The 15,828-nt window shown below is 34.1% G+C and overlaps 1 protein-coding gene across 1 annotated transcript in view; it reads right to left on the reverse strand.

The window, feature by feature from the left end:
- Positions 1-15,828, reverse strand: part of LOC147077406 (uncharacterized) — a 264,249-nt gene continuing 248,421 nt past the window's right edge. The window contains exon 2 of the mRNA XM_085941077.1: positions 1-1,205. Within this exon, the coding sequence (XP_085797203.1) occupies positions 71-1,205 (1,135 nt within the window). The 3' untranslated portion in view covers positions 1-70. The remainder of the gene's footprint in view (positions 1,206-15,828) is intronic.

The following is a 15,828-nucleotide window of genomic DNA, read 5'->3' on the forward strand; positions in this document are numbered from 1 at the left end:
TATGTGCCGTTTGATGTGATTTTAGAGTATTTAAATGCGTAATTTTTATTAAACATACATTGCATTAGAGTCATTTATCACCATTATGAGTAATTTTATGATGTTTAAGAGTTTTAATTTGTCTGAATTTTTTAAAACACACATTGCATTGATGTGGTTTTTCACCAGTATGTGTCATTTTATGTATTTTGAGTGTACTATTTGCGATGAACTTTTTAAAACACACATCGCACTGATGTGGTTTTTCACCCATGTGTGTCATTTTATGTCTTTTGAGATTACCACTTCCGATGAATTTTTTAAAACACACATCGCATTGATATGGTTTTTCACCAGTATGTATCAATCGATGTTTTTTTAAATTACCAATAAGCAGAAAATTTTTAAAACACACATCGCACTGATGTGGTTTTTCACCTGTATGTATCATTTTATGTTTTTTGAGATCACTACTTACGATGAACTTTTTAAAACACACATCGCACTGATGTGGTTTTTCACCCGTGTGTGTCCTTTTATGTCTCTTGAGTTCTTTACTTGTGATGAACTTTTTAAAACATACATCGCACTGATGTGGTTTTTCACCAGTATGTGTCAATTGATGTGTTTTTAAATTACCAATTAGCAAAAAAAATTTTAAACACACATCGCATTGATATTGTTTTTCACCAGTATGTGTCATTTTATGTAATTTGAGTTCACTATTTGTGATGAATATCTTTAAACACACATCACACTGATGTGGTTTTTTACAAGTATGTGTCAATTGATGTTTTTTTAAATTACTAATTTGCAGAAAATTTTTAAAACACACATCGCATTGATGTGGTTTTTCACCTGTATGTGTTAATCGATGTGTTTTTAAAGTACTAATATGACGAAATTTTTTAAAACACACCTCGCATTGATGTGGCTTTTCACCAGTGTGTGTCATTTTATGTAATTTGAGTTCACTATTTGTGATGAATTTCTTTAAACACACATCACACTGATGTGGTTTTTCACCAGTATGTATCATTTTATGTTTTTTAAGATCATAAATGCGCCGGAAATTCTTTAAACAAACATCGCATTGATGTGGTTTTTCACCAGTATGTGTCATTTTATGTAATTTGAGATCACTATTTATGATGAACTTCTTAAAACACACATCGCATTGATGTGGTTTTTCACCCGTATGTATCTTTTGATGTGTCTTTAAATGACTAATTTGCAGAAATTTTTTAAAACACACATCGCATTGATGTCTCTTTTCACCAGTATGTTTCATGTATGACTTAAGATGCTGAGACATGCATGAAACGTAGTGATGATTTAGATGTTTTACAGTTTCAAACACTCTATAACAATTATTACAAATAAAGTTACGTGGGAAATATGTAACTCTTCTCAACATAATTCGAACCTCCTTTGGCAAGTATAATTTCTTAAATTCGAGTTTGATGTTCTGTTCATCGATGGTTATTTCCGAATGCTGCAACATCATTTTTATGTTTTTATTGATTGCATGTGCAATTTTGTTGATACTAGGGTCATTATCAACCGTATCTTTTTTAACGATATCCAAAGCTTTACTCCTACGTACTGCAAAATATTTCTGGGTAGAAATCTACAAAAAGAATAGGAATATTATCAATAAAATATACTTATGTTCCAATGTCCCCTAATATAGCACTGATACTGATACTATGTCGTTTGTAAAGTGTTTTTCTGTTAAAACGATACGTTACACTGCGCTCACTCGTTGACATTTATAATCAAAATCTTTTCTTTTTTTTTAATATGGTGAAAATTACAAATTATTAATATAAGACGTTTACAACATGTAATTTAGAAGAAAATGAATAATAATAAAAGAGTATTACATATATATTAAAAAAAAAAAAGATGGCCATAAAACAGTACAATTAGTATAGACATTAAAAATTTAAATAATAAGGAAGTCCCTGAATGACATAAGCATACCCTATTTTAAGAATTTATAAAACAATGCCTACATATACTCATCCTGACGCAGGTGAAATATGTCAATATCTGATGTAATTTGGTTGTACAAACTAATTGCCATACCAATTGCCATTATCAATGGCAGGTTAGTTGTGCACCTTGGGAGAACAAAAAATGGATGCCCACGATTCTTAAGATAATTATCAGACACACAAATTAATCACACGAAGAATGTCAGTTTTCATTTACGCCGCGTGTAAGTCGAAAAAAATATGTAGCTAAATGAAGATCTCTTCTAAACTAAGCTACAGTATGTAAGCATACCTAATGATCGGTATATACAGTCTGGAAAATCTTCATGAATATAACCACGCTTGAACAACTCTAATAAATTATTCAAATTTACTCAGAAAAGCTGCTATCGATTTACATAACTTATAGATAACTGCATTTAAGAGCAAAATTGCGTTTAGCGACGAGGTTTATTTTTTCTTAACGGGTTTGTAATAAGGAAAATCGTCCACACTGAATAAGACCAATCTAGAATACTCCCTCGTATTCATTACATCCACAAAAATGCACCGTTTCATGCGGTTTACACGCTGGTGGCATCGACGCACAATTCTTTAAAAATGGGGCGAAAGCCCACGTCAACGTCAATGGAAATCCTTGTCATACCATGATTATTTTGATTTAAATATGGATTTATTCGAAAGAACAGTGATTTAATTTCAACAGGATGTGCCATACAGCTATCGCAACCATCGTTTTATTTAAATTAAGTATTGGCGATCACTTGATTTTGAGAAATGGACCTGTCAAATAATTGGCATACACGCTTGTTCAATGTGATATCTCTGGATTACTTACTGTGAGGTTTCGTGAAGTCACTGGTATATGCTGATAAAGCAGCAGTGTTTAAGGTATTAGAAGCCAACATTTCACGTACTATACGACCGGCAGTGCTTTAATAAAAGTAGTCCAAATTGGGCGCCCAGAATTTGCTTAGTTGAGAATACTAAGGCCACATACCCGAAATCATTTTCAAATGTTAATGTTATGTAGGGGTCGAATTTTCGAAAAAAAAATATTTAAATTTAACTTGTAATCTTTTTTACAATTTAAAGTTTCATCGGACTTTAAAAAAAACATTTGTAATTAAACATACCTGGTCTAATGGCTTGTATTGTAGATTAGAGCAGCAAGGTTGGGTTAATTCATCATCAATATGGTGGATTGCATTCTCAACAAATTCTTCTTTGATGATAACTCCCTCATTATTATACTTATACTTAATATTCATCATATCGTTTTCACGCTTCTAAAAATAACAACATTGTTAATATTATGTAACAGTATCATCATTACAGTTAGCCAAAAACGGTCTCCCAGAGCTTTTTCTTCAATAATTGGTCGCCTATTGACACGACCACAAAAATGCGCGCCTTCAGCGAGACTTTTTTGCGACGATTTTATGACGTCACAACTATTTTGCTCCGATCGAGAGTATCGATTCCACGTTGGAATACGCGGCCTACCTCGAGACCTGACTTACAGCCACTCAGACTGAAGTATGGATGATTTGTTTCAGGTAGACCAAATGGTCTTATAAGAAAAATGTAATTAAATAAAAAGTCTAGAAATTGAGGTTAAAAATAAAAAAAATCCATGTGAACACGTTAGGCGTTATCATTAGCTAAATGCTGTTACTAAAGCTAATTTATAACTATAATCTTCTTTGCATTATATAAAATAATTTTGCGTAGGTACGTAATATTTTGAATTCGCCCCAGAAAATAAAACCAATAACGTAACCAATCTATTTCGGGCAATGTAAAATCTTCAGTAGAATGATGACATTTGTATAGCATTTGATTGGCTGATTTTTCGATCAATTGGCGAGCAGTATAAAATTAAACGTAAATGTCATCATATAGCAGGAGTGTGATTCGCCAGAAATGTTGTCATTTTTTTTGACAGCGTCCAGGCTGTCGAATTAAAATTTTTAATAAAGTAGTGGGAAAGTATAAGCCCCAGGGGAACGTCGTATCGGTTCCTCTGCGGACAAAAAGTTGAAAATATCCACTCGGAAGAAAAGCCGAGATTTAACTGCGTAAATAGTGGCGCATTCAATGGATTTATTAGTTTTCCGTGAGAAAGCCTTTGCCACGAATTGAGTTGGAGAGGCATTTAAAGTGTAACGAAATAGTAATTATTTCGATTACTCCGCGATTGATGTAAACAATTGCATCACTTTACGATGACATCATTCATCATCAGCCGCGCATGGCAACTGGTTTACAGTACCTTGCGAGGACTTTAGTACTAAAATCAATAACCCCCAATCTAGAGGACGTTGACTCTCACCCCATGAATTTGTGTGACGTGTGTAATTAAATAAATAAATATGAATAATTATATACAATAAAATTAAGTAAATAAAATAAGTTTATAAAAATAAATATTGTCGATTTGTCAGTAAATAAAATGTAGTGTTAAGATATCTGATAAAAATTAATTATAATAAATTTATTTTATGAAAGAATAATTCAATAAATAATAAAAATCATAACTACAAAGACTTTTTATTTGAATAGGTCCGCGATCTATATTACGACTGCCACAATTCGGTACGTATTTGCGGTAGTATTGAACTTGAATTGTCAGCTGTTCTTTTTGACGTTTTGCGCACGTGGGTGCGGAACGAATTAAGATTAAAATAAAGTATCTAAAGGATTCTGACGTTATTCTATTATTAGGTGGCGATTTCAAACCATTAATATAACAATATTGTTGCGGTGTGTTTGAAAGTGTCGACAAGAACTTTTATTTGACTACCCCCTCCGACTTAGAGCTGAGCTAGCCTAAAGCAGGGGTTCTCAATTTGGTCTAAGGGCAGGACCGGTTGAGAATACAATGCCCTTGTGGTTTTACCAGGACCGGGGTAACGTCACTATGCATGACTTAATTTGGCAGGTGAATGTATAATCACCGAACGACATTCCAATGTTATGGGCAATCCGACAAAATAGTGCACTCTTGCGGTCATACTTGTTTGTTTTAGTTCAATTAAGAGTACATATTACAGATGGCTGGGTTAGTTTTTTAAAACGCATTAAGCCTTGCCTATACCAAACCAAAATAAATTAAAAACATTCTTCCATCTATAAATTATCAAAAATTCTGTATAATTTAATAACATTATGGATCGATTTCGCAGGGGTTTTCTTAAATTTTAATGACTAACATCATCAGTAAATTATTTTAGTCTTAGTTCAATGGAAACAAATACGTAGATACGAACAAATAAGTTTTGTGTGTATTATTTTTATGTTGGATATTAGCAACATATGTAAACCCTTTGCCGCGGATGATAGCCATTTTGTAGTATAAATAAAAAAAATATATAAGTATAGTATACAGATGACAATATATAATGCATTATATACCTAACAACAATAATCAAATGAGCTTGTGTGTTATATGAGTTACCTGTGAATCACTTGCAAACGTCGACGCATCAAACTTTTAATACAAGTGACTGCTTTGGTCACAAGGAAAAGCCACTTTATCGAAAGTCAGCGACGCATCATGCATACGTTGATGGTACTTCAAAATGTGCGCAAATGAAAAAAATTCACAACACACGATGCAAACAAAATTTCTATCGAAAAATGAAGCTCTGTTCAACCTCAGAAGGTCTTCTATCGCAAAAGCAAGCGCTATTTCCTTTTTGATGTCCATTTCTTGCACTTCAATTTCACCAAACGACTGCGCAGACTGTCTTTCAAAGATATCAGATGCTATCATACAATCCATCGCAGTTTACTCGACCATAAATGTCCATTCAGTATTTTTTAGTACTTTAGTAAAATCATTTAGTCGTTTCAAACCATTCATTTTTCGGAAGAGTAGCGACCCGCACTATGACTGGCGACTCTCACTAAATACCAAACAAGTGATCATATCGAATCGAACTCAATGCATAGAAAATTTGGGTGGAATTATGGGACAATACGACCACAAGCGGTTTATTGTGCGCATATGGTTACTAATAAATAATAGGTATCGGTTACTACGCTATAATATGACTACCTAATTCTACTGAACTCCTACTGTGTAAATGTCTAAAATATTAATATGAACATCTCACGATATATGTATGCAGAGAAATATCAATTTTTCCTTATCATAAAAATATTATAATGTTCATAGGTAACGCAATATTATGTCGAGAAAATGACATAGGTACGGAATATAATAAATGACTATCATTTTTAGGTTAGGTCCTGTCTGGACAGTTATTACTTTGATAGATCGTGAGAAGTGGTTTGTCGTTTCAGACTAAACCACTTCTGACGGTCAGAAAATGGTTTGAAGTTTGCTGGTACAGTGAACTAAACGTTAAAACTAAAACTATTCCGGTTTGCTTATGTGCAGAGCGCCAGTTTTGACATGTCAAACTGTTTAGCTGGAACGCCTAAATTTATGTTGTCATGCAGCATGGTAGTGATTTAGAAAAATTTGAGGCTTACAACATTACATTTTTGCAAAAAGTTTTGAAAATATAATTATTGATCTATTCTTACCCCATTTCCCGTAGATATTGCTTCTGTTAATGGTATTTTATGGCTGTAAGTAGTTTTTTATAGACAATAGGCTTAGATTGTATTACCTACCTAAAAAAGACTAACGGGCGATTAATTTTATTCACCATACAAATGATCACAATTTTAGATAATCGCATTCATTATTGCTTTATATTCGAATTTATTGTGATATATAAATCACCATATTTAAATATACCTTTTCAAAAGATTTATATACCTACTCAATACTGTCTCAAAATATCTGTTTTAGCAATTGCCAATAACTCGAATCTACTCCGCAATTAATAAACGAAACAAGTATGGCCGAATTATAATATAATAGTTCCTTATGAAGTTTCAAAGATGCATTACAAAATCAAACCTTCAATGTAAGACGGCATCAAGGGAAGAAAACGGCACATATACCTGCGTACAATTGAACGTACCTGATGTATTGGCCTGTTATCTGAATTCAAACAACCCGGTTGAGGGTATTCATCATCATATAATGGGTGTGGTATATCTTCAATAATCTCGCGCTTGACGACAGCTGGTTGATCATCCGATGTTTTATCAGAGAGTTCCGCTATAAGGTACTGAAAGAAGCATTATTACATTTTGTAAACACAGTAAAACCAGTTTCAGTTCACGAAACGTCCATATAACGATGTATATTAATTATATTTAACATGAACTAGTAGATAACCTAACTTATATCACACATGTATCATAGCTGTCAAATTGTATAAACATGTAATTTTTTGAAACAAAGTTTAATATCACCTTATGTTCCTACATAGTATGTAAAAAAGCCACAGTTTACGATATTAAACTAACCATTGTTATTCTGAATCTAAAGTGATTGAAAGGAATTTAGTTTCCAAAAACTAACCTCGAAATTGCAACTTGAAACGTCCGCATTCTCTTGCGTCACATGAAAGCGAGGATCCGGGTTTTTCGGATGGCTAGTCAGCGTGTCAGACAAAGACTTGCCTTCTATTTCGGAGTGTTCTCCAGCACATTCTTGCTTTACATCCATGTTAAGGGTATATATTCCAGAAGCCACGTGTTACGTGACAGATAGGATCCATTTGTTAATGTTAGAAAAGTGTTGCCACAATACTGAAAACTATTTTCCGTCGAAATTAATATATATAATAGGTCATTACCGACTCAAGTAGAAACCCGTTAATTCACAACGACTGCAGTGGCGCACCCAGGGGCGGGGGGCAGGGGGCCCTGTCACCTCCCAAAAATGAAAATTATCAGAATGATTTTTAAACAATAAATTGAAAGCCAATAAACTATAACCTTTGGGCTTAGACAAATAAAAACACGGCATAAATAATGATTTGTAATAATTCTCCAACACCCTTTTTAGAAAAATTTCTTAGATTTTAATTTCGAAACACTACTGTCAGGTTTTTTTAGAAACCCAATCCCTAATGGAACTGTCAAAAAATTCTCGGTGTCCACCCGAATTCCGGAGTGGTGTAGGTCATGGCTGGGGAGGGCTGACAGGGCTCTAGCCTTGGGGGCCCGGGCTGTGCGGGGCCCAACGTATCGGGTTGACCAGATAAGTGAGATAACCATACATAATAAATTAACTTTAATAGTAAAAAAAAGTCACCTGCGGCGCTATTATACTTCATAACCATGAACATTTTCAAATACTTAATATAATTGTGCAATATATTTTTTGATTATTATGTGTCGATACTCGACAGCTCCATTATTAAAGTAGATGTATTAAAAATCGACAATAATTCACTGTATAAGTACCTACCCTTAATTTTAACTTAAACACATTTTGAAAAACATTAATGTAGTGTTTCACACTGCTTTTAATTTTAGCGGTAGGTAAGGGGCCCACCAAATATCCTAGCCTGAGGGCCCGTTTCTGGATGTGGGGACCATGGTATAGGTACACCGAGTGCAATAGACAAAAGACCGATAAACGAGAAATTAGGCTGTAAAGAAGAAAAAGAGCCTATGGGACTAATTTACATTCTCCTCCTTGCCCCCCCCCCAATATTAAATCCTGGGTGCGCCACTGAACGACTGGTCCTACTTTTTTCGTCCCCCCCCCGTTTTTTGTCTATGGATAACCTGTCATTGTTCTATAGAGTGCTTATACTGACGCGTCTGTCGTGTTCACACAGGGAAAAGTTTGATTCGAATAGTTACGTGACAATTTATACACTAGCATTAAATACACCTACAAAATGTAATGCATAGATCGATGCTACATATTTTTTGGAAATCGATATTACCACCTTTTTTTTGTGAAGGACTAGTCTGATATTATATTATTTATACCTAATTTATTAATATTTGTGATTTGAGATTTTTAAAGTTAATTTAATTTGAAACGTGAAAGGGAGAATCACTATGTCAAGCAATCTGGGATCTAATTTTGACAGCTGAACAGTGGACCACTCGTTGCTTGTGCAAAAAGATAATAATATATTAGGCTTGATTAATCTAAAGATGGCGCTGAATAGGTACAATAACACTTGACACATTTCAATATGAATTAAGTATTTTTATGTTTTGTTCTCAAAACAAAACAATGGAGCGAAAACGAAAACATTTCCTCAATCATAACGAGATCAGCGCATCTCAATATTCAAAAGGCAAAACGTTGTTAAATTTTTTTTTTTTTTTCGACCATGTCCGATCCTGATAGGATCATATGGGCCTCTACAGAGTGGAGGTTTGTATTGACAGATTTTTGTTTTTTACGAGAAATGGATGTCAGCCACTTGCTCAACCTATTAGGTCCATACCCTGACACACACAAATTGAAAAACAATTTTTGTACTTGCCAGACCCAGGATTCGAACCTGGGACCCACGGCTTTGTAGTCCAACGCTTATGCCGCGCGGCCACCGTGGGCGTCGAGTAATAGTAAGTACAATAATAATCTTCAACGTGGCAAGTGAACATATCCGTCAGTGCAATTAATACAAACCAAATGCCACCCGTATTTTGAGCCAGGCACACGGACATTGGGTGTGATTTGCACCATGCACGGATAGACAAGGCAAAGTCAAAAGACATGGCCCTTTGACAATGTCTTGTTTGTTATACTTACTACTTGAGCCTTGACTAAATGGGTAGGCAATAAAGTGTCCCTACTTTATTGTATTAATTGATTTATTATATAGATTAAAAATAACAGTGTAGGTATTGAGATATCCCGGGTCCTGTGGCTAGCTCGGGATGTTGGTAGGACCCGGGATTCACAAAAATTAAATGTCTTTCTTTGTTGAACACGTGGATTTATATTTTCAACGGTTATTTTCACAAATAAACCTATGTTTAACAGTACCTATCCAAATTAATCTTATATTGTTACGTTCCTAATGTTAATTATATCGCTTATATTATTTTTCGTTTTATTGTTAAGTTTTTAGCGCGGGAATTCGCGAACTCAATACCACGTCCTACCGCGACTATGTACTTACCTATTTTTTCTATTGTACTCTTTTTACATTGAGCAGTGATGCCATCTTTTCTTTTTACATACCTACTCCTGAATATTAAGTTTCTTTGGCTTTCGTTTATTTTATTCGGCACAATCACATTCTTCCCTGACATAGGTACCTACTATTATTATAATTAGATAAACAATAATTCTTAAGTGCTACCTAAGTACATGTTGAACATATTGACAGTTAATCAAGGAATTTTGGACGTACGTACGCCCATTGTTGACTAGGAGGTCAGGTGACATGGTTACACCTAATAATTACGTAGGTAATTAAGACTATCGGGAGAGTCCCAATAGTCATGGGTGTAACAGTATACCTACCTACGCTGTTAGTGTGTATTTGCCATTGGGGAATACGTGTAGTGCTTGAAATATCTCAAGTCAAAACCCGAGTGGTAAAAAACTACCTAGGTAGGTACTCAAATAGAATAGTACAAAACTTAAATCCAATAAAACACAGATTATTGTTTGCTCGCTCCACGGAATAGACTTTTTAGTTTTTCGGTTATACATAGTAAATAATTACGTATTGCGGCAACACTTTTCTTAAATAAATGTAGTACCTACCTTGAATGGATCCTGTTTGTCACGTTCTTCCTGGCATATTTACCATTAAAATGGATGTAAAGCGAGAATGTGATGGAGAACAATCTGATCCAGAAGGCAAGCCTTTGTTTGATACGCAGACTAGCCACCCAATCAGCCCGGAAGTTCGCACTCACGTAAAGCAGGAGAATGCCGACGTTTCAAGTTGCAATTTTGAGGTTAGTTTTTGGAAACTGACTTCTCTTACAATTACGCTGTATTGCGAATAACAACGATTTATATATTATAATATATGTCTCTTTTTTATAAACTGCGTGGAGACATATAATGATATTAAACGTTGTTTTAAAAAATAACTCGATTATACATTTTGACAGCTACGATACATTTGTGATTTAGGTTAGGGCAGGTTATCTTCTAATTCATTTTGACTATAATTAGTATACATTGTTATATGGATATTCTATGAAGTTACGTGAACTGAAAGTGGTTTTACTGTGTTAACCATAATGTTTCTTTCAGTATCTATTAGCGGACCTCTCTATTATAAAACCTGAGACGGATGATCAATTATCCGTCAACAAGCGCGAGATTATTGAAGATGTAATAGACCCATTATGTGTTGTTGAAGATCCTCAACCGGGTTCAGATTTCAGGCCAATACATCAGGTTCGTTCATTTGTATAATGTGTTATTTTTCTTCCCTTGGTGCAGTCTTATATCGAAGATTGGAATTAGTAATACGTTTTAATCTTAGAGCCGTTTCATACGCGACACCATTGTAACGAGCCGCTGCATGAATGGACGCGTTTAGACGGAGAAACAAGTATGTCACGTTCTTATATATTATGTAGAGAAACGATCATGCGGTGCCCAATCCGTTGACATCTTCCTAATTGATGAGGGTGACGTGTTTAGATTTATTAAAAAAATAAGAATACCCGCCGTTAGGGATCGCACATGTCCCAAGATTTTTTTAAAGGGCTCTATTGACTTTGTCAAGGGCCACTTTAATATATATTTTACCTGACAATGGAGACGGGTATCTTTCCGAAAGCATGGAAGATGTCGAAGGTTACTTCGATTCATAAGAGTGGTATGGAGTCATCAGTGGAAAACTATAGGCCAGTAGCCATTCTCTATGAACCAGCAAAAGTTCTTGAGATAATCATGCACAGCATGATTTCTCCGAGGATTGAGTCATTTCATTGCCGACTCAAGTATTAATCTATAGATGGCGCTGGTCATTTATAATGAATGAGCAGCACGGATTTGGAGCAGGCCGTTAAACGATTTCTCCCGTTATTCGGGAGTTATTTTAAGAATCGTCCACAATACGTATCGTACACCCTCTATCAATCACAGACATGGCATTTAAAACATTTTCTGGTGTGCCTTAGGGCTGAAAGTTGGGGCCATTACTGTTTAGGTTTTTTTATAAATGACATAGCATTGGTAATTAAAAATGCTATGTTTGTGTTGTTTGCTGATGATTTGAAACTCTTCATGAAAGTTGTAATGCAAGGATTTACTGCTGACAGTACATATTACCGAGGCCATAAAAAGAAAATCCACGTGTACACACGCATTATTGTGCAAGTTGCAAGAATTCTTGCATGAATCAAAAAAGTTCGCTTCTGAATTTTCACGTGACAGATGGGATTTGTTCGATATTCGCACCTGCGCAGTAGAGCGACACTGGCAAACCTGCTGAAAAAAAAACAACCTACAGCGCGCAGTCTCATTTTGAGGTTTACCGATTTTCACGATCTGTCAAAAAGTACCTACCATAAAATGACAACATGGCGTCTCGCTTACTATTTACGACAGTCAGCAATCTTACGTGTGAACAGTTATTTTCGCTAAATAAAAGCACAAAACATCTGTACATTTTCAATGTTTCCCATTAGTTCTTGGTCGTTCCCTCATGGCAAAGGATGGTGCCACCTTGGAATGTTATCATCTTTTAAGCGATCAAGAATTTCCACTCCTCTCAATCCTCTGCTTCTATCAGGACAGAGTGAAGGCTGCTCTCAGTCAGCTCTTTTACTTGGTCGCCCTTCTTCTGCTTCATCTGCCTTGAAGGCTACCCAAAATTACCAGTCTCTCCAAAGTATCCGCTCCGCGCCGAACAATTTGTCAAAAAACCGTATAATTCGTTTCAGACATAAATTGTCGAGAGACATTCCTTTATAAAATATCAACATTTTTATGGAATTTTATATAATATATGGAACATACATAATTTTGAAAACACTTTTGTGAAAATATATAACAAACTGAAGAGATCTTTTTTTGAAAAAAAAATACTTTAGGGGGCACATGCTCGTCATAGGTCAAAATTGAGTTTTTTTGTATTTTCAAACCATGATCCTGGACATTCCTAAAAGGTTGTAGATAATCTATTTATATAATTTTGAAGCCTTATTATCCTTTATATTTATTTTAAATATTTGATGACTGCATCAAGTATTTTTATTACATAAAATAGTATTCTTTTACACCTCTCGCTCTAATGTTTTAGAATATAGTCATATTTCGGTACATGTATGTGCAGTGGTGTTAACATTTTTCTAATTAACAAACTTTAATTGAAGTAGGGAGTTAAATTATATTAACGCGCGTGTTTGAACATGTACCGCTCAAAAAGAAATAAAAAAAAATTCGGTTAGGTACATGTTCAAACACGCGCGTTAACATCATTTTACTCCCTACTTTAATTATAGTTTGTCAATTTATGACTACGGCCATATGTTGTAGTTTAACCACTGGGGAATGCCAAAAGAAATGGCGTATTTCAAAAAAACACTACCTTATTCTTAGGTCAATAATTATTATAAAGCAATCAATATTCGTAGGATGTTTATCACACTTGAATGGTCAAAAATATAGCTTATAATTAGTACCTGTATAATTATCTTGAAATTTGTTAATCTTGCCGATCTTTTGAATAATAAAATGCCTAATTCTTGTAAAATTTCGGATCACAGAGATTATCAATATAATTTTTTATCGTAAATATTTTTCTAAAATTATCTCGTGATTAATTATACTTATGGTTTTATAAATGCGTTTAAAAATTAATAAATGTAAAAAATCTTAACACCACTGCACATTTATGTACCGAAATATGACTATATTCTAAAACATTAGAGCGAGAGGTTTAAAAGAATACTATTTTATGTAATAAAAATACTTAATGCAGTCATTAAATGTTTAAAATAATTATAAAGAATAATAAGGCTTAAAAATTATATAAATAGATTATCTACAACGTTTAAGGAATGTCCAGGATCATGGTTTGAAAATACAAAAAAAACTCAATTTTGACCTACGATGAGCATGTGCCCCCTTAATTAAAGTAATTAAGTCATTGGAAGCTATAGACGCACCTGGTGCGTAATAATCAGGCGGCCTATCGATAATAATTTACGTGTAATTTAAATAACCTTTATATTTACATTTTAAAGAAGCCGATTGGCAATAGTACATCAATTTGGAAAGCTCTTATTATTATCCGCGATATTATGGCTTAGTTTAGGCAGGGTTTCATGGAATTTTAAATACTAATTTAATGAAAACAAATAAGTATGCCTGATAATGTTTAGTGTGCACTATTTATGTCGGATCTTCACAGCCTACTTTCACCTAGATAATAACGTTTTAATATTTTATATTAATAATATGTACTTATTGACAACATGTTATTTGAAACTTGCTTCTTGCTTCAGTTTGCTGCGACCGGTGTCTTTGGTATCAAAGCTGAGACTGACATAAAGCGCGAATTCACTGAAGATAAAATGCCACCATTTTCTGATGAAGGTCCTCAACCCGGATGTTCGCATTCAGATTACACACCAGGACATGGGGTATATTCAATTTTATATATTGTAACATTTGCTTCTCTATTCGCCGATTTTTATCGAAGGTTGACGCTTAAGGGGGGACATGCTCGTCGAAGGTCAAAATTGAGTTTTTATTGTATTTTCAAACCATGATCCTGGACACTCCTTAAACGTTGTAGATAATCTAGGAGATAAGATGGTTCTAGTCAATATTAAAATATTATTTATACTATTGATCTAAGTTGCCTGATGAAATTTTAATATAAATTCTATCAATTTGAATATTTTTTATGACATTGGTTTCGCCTTTCGGCATTTTCCGACACTATGCACACTCTCCAATGACACACTGACACATAAATTACTAGTTACTACACGAAGCTTACAATGTTTTTTATCAAACAGTGTGCAAAATTGCCTCATATTAAATACGTTATTCTGGTGATCTTAAATTAATTTACCAAGAAATATTAGAAATAAACGCAGTAAAGTGAAACTATCTATTCACATCAATCTAAAATTTTGCATTCGAAACTCTAATAGATTTATACATATCACCAAGAGTAGTACCACAATTGTGTCATAGTGTGTTTTGTGCATTTTCGTTTGATGTTACATGTAGGTGCATTTTTTTAAAACTATTTACGGATCATTCCGTAACATTGTTTGTACTTAATATCTATGTTGGTACTATTACCATTTCTTATCGTTATTTTCACTCTCACTACACTTTTAATGTCTGAAGATGCTGGAAGGCAAAAGAATAAAAAATAACTAAAATGGAATAGTATAAAATCTAATTTATAATAATATTGACTTCGATTATTTTTGTTTTTCTAGGTTTCTACTAAAGGCTTTTTAAAAAAGCATCACGATATAGACATTTGTCAACAATCCTCGCCTGATGGAATCCAAGATAGAATGATACAGTATTCAGAAGTGACGATAGATGAACAACTCATAAAACGCGAAATCTCTGGCCAAGATACCCCGAAGGAACTTCGACTTATTCTGAGAAGAGTAGTACATTATTCACATAATTTGATTTGCAGCATTTGTAACGCAGTTTTTGGATGCGGAAGTGCTCTTAAAAGTCACAAAATGGTTCACACGGGCGTCATTTCTGATCAAAATGAAGAAATATTCTCGCAACTTGATCATCTCAAAGTACATAAAATGACACACACAGGTGAAAAACCTCATAAATGTAATGTATGCCCATATAGATGTTCGCAACTAAGTAGTCTTAAAAAACATGAAATGACACACACAGGTGTAAAACCTCATAAATGCAAGGTATGTTCATATAGATGCTTGCAACTTAGTAGTCTTAAAAAACATGAAATGACACACACAGGTGAAAAACCATATAAATGCAAGGTTTGTTCATATAGATGCTCGCAAC

This window comes from Rhyacophila brunnea, unplaced genomic scaffold, assembly GCF_057557595.1.
Source record: "Rhyacophila brunnea isolate RB1 unplaced genomic scaffold, BYU_Rbru_1.0 scaffold_13, whole genome shotgun sequence".
Lineage (NCBI taxonomy): Eukaryota > Metazoa > Arthropoda > Insecta > Trichoptera > Rhyacophilidae > Rhyacophila > Rhyacophila brunnea.